The 12500-nt window shown below is 37.4% G+C and overlaps 2 protein-coding genes across 2 annotated transcripts in view; one reads left to right on the forward strand and one right to left on the reverse strand.

Moving 5' to 3' along the window:
- LOC126987437 (ribosome-binding protein 1-like) overlaps window positions 1–4148 on the reverse strand; it is a 6578-nt gene extending 2430 nt beyond the window's left edge. Inside the window, exons 1-5 of the mRNA XM_050844402.1 lie at window positions 3944–4148; window positions 1271–1380; window positions 878–1029; window positions 570–688; window positions 1–258 (exon numbers count right to left, since the gene is read on the reverse strand). The exon at window positions 1–258 is cut by the window's left edge and continues 147 nt beyond it. Of these exons, the coding sequence (XP_050700359.1) occupies window positions 1–258; window positions 570–688; window positions 878–1029; window positions 1271–1380; window positions 3944–4111 (807 nt within the window). The 5' untranslated portion in view covers window positions 4112–4148. The remainder of the gene's footprint in view (window positions 259–569; window positions 689–877; window positions 1030–1270; window positions 1381–3943) is intronic.
- A 3098-nt stretch (window positions 4149–7246) lies between these two features.
- The window catches only part of LOC126987438 (EH domain-binding protein 1-like), a gene marked incomplete at its 3' end in the record, with an annotated part of 48371 nt that continues 43117 nt past the window's right edge, over window positions 7247–12500 (forward strand). The window contains 1 exon segment of the mRNA XM_050844403.1: window positions 7247–7396.

Raw genomic sequence — 12500 nt, forward strand, 5'->3', positions numbered from 1 at the left:
TTCCTCTCCTTCGCTCATCTCGTTATCACTTGACGAGGAAGAGGAGGAGGAGGAGGAGGAGGAGGAAGACGAGGAGGAGGAGGAGGAGGACGAGGAGCTTTCGCCGTCGCTCTCGCTGCTGGAGGAGGAGGAGGAGGAGGAAGAGGAGGAGGAGGAAGAGGATGGTTTCTTGCTTCCTTTCTTCCTTGTCTTCTTCTCCTTCTTCTTCTTCTTTGTGTTGTCTTCCTTCTCTTCCTTCTCCTCCTTTATCTTCTGTGCCTGGAGGAAGAAGAGGAGGAAGATGAGGAGGAGGAGGAGGAGGAGGAAGGAAAGAAGTAGGGAGAGGATAAGTTAAGGGAAGAAGAAGAGGAGGAGGAGGAGGAGGAGGAGGATGGAGGAAGCAAAGAAGAAGAGGAGGAGGAGGAGGAGGAGGAAGAAAAGAAGAAGAGGAAGATAAATTTTGAGAAAGAAAAAGAAAAAGAAGAAGAATTAAGGAAAAAAATAAATAAATAAAACAAATAAATATCGAAATAAAATTACACACACACACACACACACACACACACGCACACAGACGCACACAGACGCACCTTCCCGCTCTTTTTAGCAGGCTGTGTTTTCTTGGAGGCCTTGGTGTCGGGCAGGATAGGGCAGGACAGGCTGAGGAGGGCATGGATCGGCCCCTCATCGTCCAGCCACACAACATTGCCTGAAAAGATGATGGGGGCAAGATATCATTAGCCTCCCTTCTTCTTCTTCTTCTTCCTTTCCTCCTCTCTCTATCTCTCTCTTCTTCCCCCTCTTTCTCCTTTCTTTATCTTCTCTTGGTCGCATCCTCCTTCTACGCCCTCTTCTAAATCCTTTCTACACACATGCGCACACACACGCACATACTTACACGAATCCTCAGAAACCCACACGACCTCAATGGGTGTGTACGCCTTGAAGTAGTCATGTACGTCTTGCGTGGTGAGGTCCTCGGCGCCGCGCACATGGAGAGTGTCGGGCAGGAAGTGACCCAGCCGGAAGTCCTCCTCTGTGACCCCCAGGCTGTGTGGAGGAGGAGGTGGAGGAGGAAGAAGAGGAGGAGAAAGGATGATTAGGGGAGGAGGAGGAGGAGGAGGAGGAGGAGGAGGAGAATCATCAAAGGTCAAGTTCAGGGGGAGATAACATAACCATTAATAATTACAGAACATTAAACAAAAGATTGAAAAGATCGAGAATTGCAAAACATAAACAAAACAAAACAATATCTAAACACACACACACACACACACACACACACACACACCTCTTGTATAGCCGGGCCACTGCATCGGGGGCCGGGGGTGGTTTCCGAGGGGCATGGGGCAGAGGCCGACGGATGCGCTCAGTGACGGGTGGCTTGGGGGGGGCCTGGGCCTGGGCGGGGGGGGGGCAGAGGGTATGGTCAGTAAATGGTAAATCTTAAGACTGGCGGATGTGTGTTTGGGGTATTAAAACATTCGGTAATTATTGAGAATTGTATTTCGAAGGCGCGGAGTGATTCTCAATAATTACCCAACATTTCCAGGACGTACGAGGGGTTTCGACGAGCGGACAGGCGTGTTTGTGTCCCTAGGGGTGTGTTTTATCGTGCTGGCTCATCCCTCTCTTCACCCCAGAGCTCGTAGTCTCATCGCTCATTGACGTAGAAGAAATCGTGCGGCCAGAATCGGAAAACACACCCTTTTGACATAAACGCCTGTCCGCTTGTTAAAATCCGTCGTCCCTGAAATGTTAAATGTCGCAATGCCGAGCCCTAAACACACCTGTCCGCTTGTTAAAACCCCGTCATGTGTCCTGGAAATGTTGTAAATACCACCACACTGAGCCCTAAACACACCTGTCCGCTTGTTAAAACCCCGTCATGTGTCCTGGAAATGTTGTAAATGCCGCAATGCCGAGCCCTAAACACCCCCCCGTTAGGAGCCGATATTCCTAAGATATTCCAAAGATATTCCTAAGATATTCCTAAGATATTCCAAAGATATTCCTAAGATATTCCTAAGATATTCCTAAGATATTCCAAAGATATTCCTAAGATATTCCTAAGATATTCCAAAGATATTCCTAAGATATTCCAAAGATATTCCAAAGATATTCCTAAGATATTCGGAGAAAGGAAAGGAGGAAAATTGGAGAACAGGAGAAGGAAAGGAAGAGGAAAATGAGGAGAATGGAGGAGAGAAAGGAAAGAGAGGGAGAGAAAATGGAAAGGAAGGAATAGAAGGGGAAATGAGAGGAAGGGAATAGAGATGGAAGGGAGGAATAGGAGGGAAAAGAAGAGAAAGGGGAGGAAAAATATGGAGAAAGGAAGGAAGAGAAGGAGAAATAAAAGAAGGAAAAGAGATAGAAGGGAGGAATAGGAGGGAAAAAGAAGGAAGGGGAGGAAAAATATGGAGAAAGGAAGGAATAGAAGGAGAAACAAGAGGAGGAAATAGAGATGGAATGAAGGAATTGGAGGAAAAAAAAAGAGAAAGGGGAGGAAAAATATGGAGAAAGGGAGGAATAGAAGGGGAAACAAAAGGAGAAAAAGAGATGGAACGAAGGAATAGGAGGAAAAAAAAGAGAAAGGGGAGGAAAAATATGGAGAAAGGGAGGAAGAGAAGGAGAAACAAGAGGAGGAAATAGAGATAGAAGGGAGGAATAGGAGGGAAGAAAAGAGAAAGGGGAGGAAAAAATGGAGAAAGGAAGGAGGAGAAGGAGAAACAAGAGGAGTAAATAGAGATGGAAGGGACGAATAGGAGGAAAAGAAAGAAAGGGAGGAAAAATATGGAGAAAGGAAGGAAGAGGAGGAGAAACAAGAGGAGGAAAAAGAGATGGAAGGGAGGAATAGGAGGAAAAGAAGAGAAAGGGGAGGAAAAAATGGAGAAAGGAAGGAGGAGAAGGAGAAACAAGAGGAGGAAATAGAGATGTAAGGGAGGAATTGGAGGAACAAAAGAAAGGAGGAAAAATTGAGAAAGGAAGCAGGCGAAGGAGAAACAAGAGGAGGAAATAGAGATGGAAGGGAGGAATAGGAGGAAGAAAAGAGAAAGGGGAGGAAAAAGATGGAGAGAGGGAGGAAGAGAAGGAAAAACAAGAGGAGGAAAAAGAGATAGAAGGGAGGAATAGGAGGGAAGAAAAGAGAAAGGGGAGGAAAAAATGGAGAAAGGAAGGAGGAGAAGGAGAAACAAGAGGAGGAAATAGAGATGGAAGGGAGGAATAGGAGGAAGAAAAGAGAAAGGGGAGGAAAAATATGGAGAAAGAAAGGAAGAGAAGGAGAAACAAGAGGAGGAAAAGAGATGGAACGAAGGAATTGGAGGAAAAAGATGGAAAGGAAGGAATAGAAGGAGAAACAAAAGGAGGAAAAAGAGATAGAAGGGAGGAATAGGAGGGAAAAAAAGAGAAAGGGGAGGAAAAAGATGGAGAAAGGGAGGAACAGAAGAAGAAGGAAGGAGAGACATCAAGAGATAGAAGGAAGGAATAGGAGGGAAAAGATGGAAAGGCAGGAATAGAAGGAGAAACAAGAGGAGGAAATAGAGATAGAAGGAAGGAATGGGAGGAAAAAAAGAGAAAGGGGAGGAAAAAGATGGAGAAAGGGAGGAACAGAAGAAGGAAGGAGAGAAAACAAAGAGAAATGGAGAAAATATTTGAAAAAGGGAGAAATATCGTAAAATAAAGATATAAAGGGCGGGGTAAGGAGGCTCATTAAGGGCGTAAAATATATAATAAACGAGAAATACAGATAATAAAGAGAGAAATAAGGAGAGGAGAGGAGGAAAATAAAGGAGAAAATCGAGAATGTAGAAAAAATACCCTAGGCCTATCCCTCCATGCCCTAATCCTACCTTAATAACTCCTACTACTACTACTACTTCTACGAGGGTTATTAATTAAGTCCTGCAGGTAAAAACAACAATATTAACAAAACTATACGCAAAATCCCCTCCCGCCATTGCCTTACCGCCTCTATGATGACGTTGACCTCCACCTCCTCCTCCTCGCCGTCGGATGCCTCGCCCTCCTCCATTTCTTCCTCCTCCGGCAGCTCCCCGTCCTCCTGCAGGTCATTGGGCACTTGGATCTTCAGGTTGGTGAAGGGGGAACCACCGCCGCCTGCCGTCCCCGCCATTGTTGTGGTGCCCCAGACCCAGACCAGGACCAAGGGTGTTGTTTTATCCGTCTCTCCAACGGGTCTTATGTACAGCAAGAGCAGGAGCAGGCAGGAGAAAGCAGGAGCCCCAGACCCAGACCAGGACCAAGGGTGTTTTTCCGTCTCTCCAACGGGTCACATGTACAGCAAGAGCAAGAGCAAGCAGGAGAAAGCCAGAGCCCCAGACCCAGACTAGGACCAAGGGTGTTTTTCCGTCTCTCCAACGGGTCATATGTACAGCAAGAACACATAAAATAAAGCAGAAAATTCAATAAAATCATTAAAATCACGGAAAATTTACTTTATTGATTGACTGATAGTTTATTGTTGCAGGGAAACAACGAAGGAGATAACTTTCTACTCATGCTCATCCCTATACTGTCCAAACCCCTTATGCAAGAGTTAACTAGCATCTTCACTCTTTCATCCCTGTACTGTCCAAACCCCTTATGCAAGAGTTAACCAGCATCTTCACTCTTTCATCCCTGTACTGTCTAAACCCCTTATGCAAGAGTTAACCAGCATCTTCACTCTTTCATCCCTGTACTGTCCAAACCCCTTATGCAAGAGTTAACCAGCATCTTCACTCTTTCATCCCTGTACTGTCCAAACCCCTTATGCAAGAGTTAACCAGCATCTTCACTCTTTCATCCCTATACTGTCCAAACCCCTTATGCAAGAGTTAACCAGCATCTTCACTCTTTCATCCCTGTACTGTCCAAACCCCTTATGCAAGAGTTAACCACCATCTTCACTCTTTCATCCCTGTACTGTCCAAATCCCTTATGCAAGAGTTAACCACCATCTTCACTCTTTCATCCATGTACTGTCCAAATCCCTTATGCAAGAGTTAACCAGCATCTTCACTCTTTCATCCCTATACTGTCCAAACCCCTTATGCAAGAGTTAACCAGCATCTTCGCTCTTTCATCCCTATACTATCCAAACCCCTTATGCAAGAGTTAACCAGCATCTTCACTCTTTCATCCCTGTACTGTCCAAGCCCCTTATGCAAGAGTTAACCAGCATCTTCACTCTTTCATCCCTGTACTGTCCAAACCCCTTATGCAAGAGTTAACCAGCATCTTCACTCTTTCATCCCTACACTGTCCAAACCCTTTATGCAAGAGTTAACCAGCATCTTCACTCTTTCATCCCTATACTGTCCAAACCCCTTATGCAAGAGTTAACCAGCATCTTCACTCTTTCATCCCTATACTGTCCAAACCCCTTATGCATGAGTTAACCAGCATCTTCACTCTTTCATCCCTATACTGTCCAAACCCCTTATGCAAGAGTTAACCAGAATCTTCACTCTTTCATCCCTATACTGTCCAAGCCCCTTATGCAAGAGTTAACCAGAATCTTCACTCTTTCATCCCTATACTGTCCAAATCCCTTATGCAAGAGTTAACCAGAATCTTCACTCTTTCATCCCTATACTGTCCAAACCCCTTATGTAAGAGTTAACCAGCATCTTCACTCTTTCATCCCTATACTGTCCAAACCCCTTATGCAAGAGTTAACCAGCATCTTCACTCTTTCATCCCTATACTGTCCAAGCCCCTTATGTAAGAGTTAACCAGCATCTTCACTCTTTCATCCCTATACTGTCCAAACCCCTTATGCAAGAGTTAACCAGCATCTTCACTCCTTCATCCCTATACTGTCCAAACCCCTTATTCAAGAGTTAACCAGCATCTTCACTCTTTCATCCCTATACTGTCCAAACCCCTTATGCAAGAGTTAACCAGCATCTTCACTCTTTCATCCCTATACTGTCCAAACCCCTTATGCAAGAGTTAACCAGCATCTTCACTCTTTCATCCCTGTACTGTCCAAACCCCTAATGCAAGAGTTAACCAGCATCTTCACTCTTTCGTCCCTATACTGTCCAAACCCTTATGCAAGAGTCAACCAGCATCTTCACTCTTTCATCCCTATACTGTCCAACTCCCTTATGCAAGAGTTAACCAGCATCTTCACTCTTTCATCCCTATACTGTCCAAACCCTTATGCAAGAGTTAACCAGCATCTTCACTCTTTCATCCCTATATTGTCCAAACCCCTTATGCAAGAGTTAACCAGCATCTTCACTCTTTCATCCCTATACTGTCCAAATCCCTTATGCAAGAGTTAACCAGCATCTTCACTCTTTCATCCCTATACTGTCCAAACCCCTTATGCAGGAGTTAACCAGCATCTTCACTCTTTCATCCCTATACTGTCCAAACCCCTTATGCAGGAGTTAACCAGCATCTTCACTCTTTCATCCCTGTACTGTCCAAACCCCTTATGCAAGAGTTAACCAGCATCTTCACTCTTTCATCCCTGTACTGTCCAAACCCCTTATGCAAGAGTTAACCAGCATCTTCACTCTTTCATCCCTATACTGTCCAAACCCCTTATGCAAGAGTTAACCAGCATCTTCTCTTTCATCTATACTGTCCAAACCCCTTATGCAAGAGTTAACCAGCATCTTCACTCTTTCATCCCTGTACTGTCCAATCCCCTTATGCAAGAGTTAACCAGCATCTTCACTCTTTCATCCCTATACTGTCCAATCCCCTTATGCAAGAGTTAACCAGCATCTTCACTCTTTCATCGCGAAAAAATCCATATAGCCCCAAAAATAAAGAAAATAATGCATAATAGTCCCCAAAATAAATAAATAAACCCCTTGGACCTCTGAAATAAAGCAAACAGTAAAAATATATGACAAAACTCAAATTACATGTACCAAAAAATCCATATAGCCCCAAAAATAAAGAAAATAATGCATAATAGTCCCCAAAATAAATAAATAAACCCCTTGGACCTCTGAAATAAAGCAAACAGTAAAAATATATATGACAAAACTCAAATTACATACACCAAAAAATCCATATAGCCTCAAAAATAACGAAATAACACAAAATAACCCCAAAAAATCCATATAGCCTCTAAAATAACGAAATAATACAAAATAACCCCAAAAAATCATTATAAACCGTCTATAATGCCCCCCAAAACCACCAATCAATAAATAAAATAAATAAATAAAATCCCTCCTGAAAAAGAACCATCGGCTCAACCACAACAAACCACCACCTGCGCCCGCCGATGCTCAGTCTGGCTCGAGCCGCCGAGGGGGGAGGAGTGTGTCGCTGCGCCTCGCCGGGTTACTATGTCCCCTATTATTTACACGCCTGCGGGAGGACTTTTGAAGTGATTTTATTTATTTTATTTTCCGGGACTCCTTGTTGCCATAATTCCGTCCTTAAGGTGAGTAGTAAGGCGGTTAAAGGAGGGGAAATAAGGCCCTTTAATATTTTAGGTGTGGCCTTTCAGAATTTGCTTGTGGTTGAGTTTATTTATTTTTATTTATTTTATTGGTTATTTTATTGATTTGAGGTGATTTTTGGTTTTAATTGACGGGTTTTATTGATTTTGGGGTTAAATTCCTCGTTTTATTTTTTTCGTAGTTGCGTTTTTGCGATATTTTTAAGGTTTTGTTGATTTTTATTTATTTTATTGGTTATTTTATTGATTTGCGGTCATTTTTGTTTTTTATTGACGGGTTTTATTGATTTTGGGGTTAAATTCCTCGTTTTATTTTTTTCGTAGTTGCGTTTTTGCGATATTTTTAAGGTTTTGTTTATTTTTATTTATTTTATTGGTTATTTTATTGATTTGGGGTGATTTTGGGGTTTTATTGACGTAATTTATTGATTTTTTGTGATTTTCTTCAGTCTTATTTTTTATTAGATTTATTTTCGCGATATTCTTAAGGTTTTGTTTATTTTTATTTATTTTATTGGTTATTTTATTGATTTGAGGTGATTTTGGGCTTTAATTGACGGGTTTTATTGATTTTGGGGTTTTATTCCTCGTTTTATTTTTTTCCCAGTTGCGTTTTTGCGTTATTTTTTGAGGTTTTGTTTATTTTTATTTATTTTATTGGTTATTTTATTGATTTGCGGTGATTTTTGGTTTTAATTGACGGGTTTTATTGATTTTGGGGTTTTATTCCTCATTTTATTTTTTTCCTAGTTACGTTTTTGCGATATTTTTAAGGTTTTGTTTATTTTTATTTATTTTATTGGTTATTTTATTGATTTGGGGTGATTATTGGGTTTTTATTGATGTGTTTTATTGATTTTTGTGGTTAATTCATCAATTTATTTTTTACTATGCATAATTTTTCGATATTTTTAAGGTTTTGTTTATTTTTATTTATTTTATTGGTTATTTTATTGATTTGAGGTGATTGTAAGGCTTTATTTTCCTTATTTTATTGATTTTTTTGTGATTTTCTTCAGTCTTATTTTTTATAAGATTTATTTTCGCGATATTCTTAAGGTTTTGTTTATTTTTATTTATTTTATTGGTTATTTTATTGATTTGGGGTGATTTTGTTGTTTAAATGACGTGTTTTATTGATTTTTGTGGTTAATTCATCATTTTATTTTTTTACTTTTCCTAATTTTTCGATATTTTTAAGGTTTTGTTGATTTTTATTTATTTTATTGGTTATTTTATTGATTTGGGGTGATTTTGTTGTTTTATCGACGGGTTTTATTGATTTTGGGGTTTTATTCCTCATTTTATTTTTTTCGTAGTTGCGTTTTTGCGATATTTTTAAGGTTTTGTTGATTTTTATTTATTTTATTGGTTATTTTATTGATTTGGGGTGATTTTTGGGGCTTTAGTGATGTAAATTATTGATTTTTTGTGGTATTCTTCAGCCTTATTTTTTATTAGATTTATTTTCACGATATTCTTAAGGTTTTGTTTATTTTTATTTATTTTATTGGTTATTTTATTGATTTGAGGTGATTGTGGGGCTTTATTTTCCTTATTTTATTGATTTTATTGTGGTTTTCTTAAGTTTTATTTTTTATTAGATTTATTTTCTCGATATTCTTAAGGTTTTGTTTATATTTATTTATTTTATTGGTTATTTTATTGATTTGCGGTGATTTTGGGGTTTTATCGACGGGTTTTATTGATTTTGGGGTTCTATTCCTCATTTTATTTTTTCGTAGTTGCGTTTTTGCGATATTTTTAAGGTTTTGTTTATTTTTATTTATTTTATTGGTTATTTTATTGATTTGAGGTGATTGTGGGGCTTTATTTTCCTTATTTTATTGATTTTATTGTGGTTTTCTTAAGTTTTATTTTTTATTAGATTTATTTTCGCGATATTCTTAAGGTTTTGTTTATTTTTATTTATTTTATTGGTTATTTTATTGATTTGGGGTGATTTTGTTGTTTAATTGACGTGTTTTATTGATTTTTGTGGTTAATTCATCATTTTATTTTTTACTATGCATAATTTTTTCGATATTTTTAAGGTTTTGTTGATTTTTATTTATTTTATTGGTTATTTTATTGATTTGGGGTGATTTTTGGGTTTTTATTGATGTGTTTTATTGATTTTTGTGGTTAATTCATCATTTTATTTTTTACTATGCATAATTTTTCGATATTTTTGAGGTTTTGTTTATTTTTATTTATTTTATTGGTTATTTTATTGAGTTGAGGTTATTTTGCGATTTTTATTTTAGTATTTTATTGATTTATTGGTATTTCTGGGGTGAATTTATTTATTTTTTGTATATTTTTGGTTATTTTATTAGTAACTTATTTATTTTTATTATTTACTGGATATTTTATTTATTTTGAAGTTATTTTGCGATTTTTATTTTTGTATTTTATTGAGTTATTGGAATTTCTGGCGTGATTTTATTTATTTTTTTGTATATTTTTGGTTATTTTATTAGTAACTTATTTATTTTTACTATTTACTGGATATTTTATTTATTTTGAGGTTAGTTTGCAATTTTTTTTTTTGTATTTTATTGATTTATTGGTATTTCTGGCGTGATTTTATTGATTTTTTTGTATATATTTGGTTATTTTATTAGTAACTTATTTATTTTTTATTATTTATTGGTTATTTTATTTATTTTGAGGTTATTTTGGGATTTTTATTTTAGTATTTTATTGATTTATTGGTATTTCAGGGGTGAATTTCTTTATTTTTTGCATATTTTTGGTTATTTTATTAGTAACTTATTTATTTTTATTATTTACTGGATATTTTATTTATTTTGAGGTTATTTTGCAATTTTTATTTTAGTATTTTATTGAGTTATTGGTATTTCTGGGGTGATTTTTTTTTATTTTCTGTATATTTTTGGTTATTTTATTAGTAACTTATTTATTTTTATTATTTATTGGTTATTTTATTTATTTTGAGGTTATTTTGGGATTTTTATTTTAGTATTTTATAGATTTATTGGTATTTCTGGGGTGATTTTCTTTATTTTCTGTATATTTTTGGTTATTTTATGAGTAACTTATTTATTTATATTATTTTATTGGTTATTTTATTTATTTTGAGGCAATTATTGACATTATTTTATTTATTTTGCTTATTTTTTGTGGTTAATTCATCATTTTATTTTCTTACATACTAGATTTACTTTCTTGATATTTTTAAGGTTTTGTTTATTATTTATTTTATTGGTTATTTTATTACGTTGAGGTGAATTTTGGGTTTTTATTTACGTTTTATTGATATTGGTGTTTTATTCTTCATTTTTTTTACTAGAATCGTTTTTTTTAATATTTTTGAGGCTTTGTTTATTTTTATTTATTTTATTGAATTAGGGTGATTTTTGGCCTTATTGTATTTATTTATTTTATTTATTTATCATTTTTGGTGTGATTTTGCTTAATTTTCATATATTTTTGGTTATTTTATCAATTTTCTCATATTGTTCGCATATTATATATTGGTTATTTTATTAATTTCAGGCGATTTTGTTTATATTTTTTTTATCTACATGTTTCATTAATTTTATTGGTTTTCCGCACCCCTATTTTGGTGTACGACTGTTTGGGTACGAAGGGAAATTACGGAACAAATCAAGCTTGTAAACTGAGATATGATTGTACTGTTGATTGGTAGGAAACATCAGAACTAACCAGAAATAAAACTTGTCCTGTAAAATATATATGCACTTGAGAAACGTTCGAACAGCACATACATTTAACCCGGTACCAGCGGGGGTCATGTTTCTTAATGGTCCCTCCAAGCGAGAAAAATGAGAAAAAATCACCCCTCACACAAACCATTTCATGATATATATCAAAGCATTTGTGATCAGATTATGTATCATCTATTTTTGGGGTTTAAATTGTGGCAGAAATTTGGCCCGTCACTGCTACACGGTAAAGCCACAAATTTGTCCTGTCGCTGCTACATGGTAAAGCCACAAATTTGGCCCGTCATTGCTACATGGTAAAGCCACAAATTTGTCCTGTCGCTGCTACACGGTAAAGCCACAAATTTGGCCCGTCGCTGCTACACGGTAAAGCCACAAATTTGGCCCGTCGTTGCTACACGGTGTGCCCATGGGTAGTGTTATGAGCCTGGTGATAGTTTGACAAGGCTTTGGTGGAGGTTGTGTTAGTGTGTCCATGGGTAGTGTTACGAGCCTGGTGATAGTTTGACAAGGCTTTGGTGGAGGTTGTGTTAGTGTGTCCATGGGTAGTGTTATGAGCCTGGTGATAGTTTGACAAGGCTTTGGTGGAGGTTGTGTTAGTGTGTCCATGGGTAGTGTTATGAGCCTGGGGATAGTTTGACAAGGCTTTGGTGGAGGTTGTTGTGTTAGTGTGTCCATGGGTAGTGTTATGAGCCTGGGGATAGTTTGACAAGGCTTTGGTGGAGGTTGTTGTGTTAGTGTGTCCATGGGTAGTGTTACGAACCTGGGGATAGTTTGACAAGGCTTTGGTGGAGGTTGTGTTAGTGTGTCCATGGGTAGTGTTATGAGCCTGGTGATAGTTTGACAAGGCTTTGGTGGAGGTTGTGTTAGTGTGTCCATGGGTAGTGTTATGAGCCTGGGGATAGTTTGACAAGGCTTTGGTGGAGGTTGTGTTAGTGTGTCCATGGGTAGTGTTATGAGCCTGGTGATAGTTTGACAAGCCTTTGGTGGAGGTTGTGAAAATAGAAAAAGGAATGACTGAGGAAGGGAAAGCTTGTGATATGGTATTATAAAAGGAATATTGTTAGATTATGTAGAAGAAATGAAGTTAGATTATTGTGAAGAGAAGGAGGAGGAGGAGGAGGAAACTGAGAGAGAGAGAGAGAAAGGGAGACTGTGATGAAGAGAGAAGAGAGAGAGAAGAATAGAGAAAGAAAGAAGAGGAAGAAAAAAAAGGATGAAGTTAGATTATGTTAAAGGAAGTTAAAGTTTGTGAGCCATTATGAAACTATTTCCTACATTAAAAAATACAAGAAAAATGAAGAAGAAATTTTATGATAAGGTTACATACACACACACACACACACACACACACACACACAGACACACGCACA

The sequence above is a fragment of the Eriocheir sinensis genome, chromosome 64 (assembly GCF_024679095.1).
Source record: "Eriocheir sinensis breed Jianghai 21 chromosome 64, ASM2467909v1, whole genome shotgun sequence".
In the NCBI taxonomy this organism is placed as follows: Eukaryota; Metazoa; Arthropoda; class Malacostraca; order Decapoda; family Varunidae; genus Eriocheir; species Eriocheir sinensis.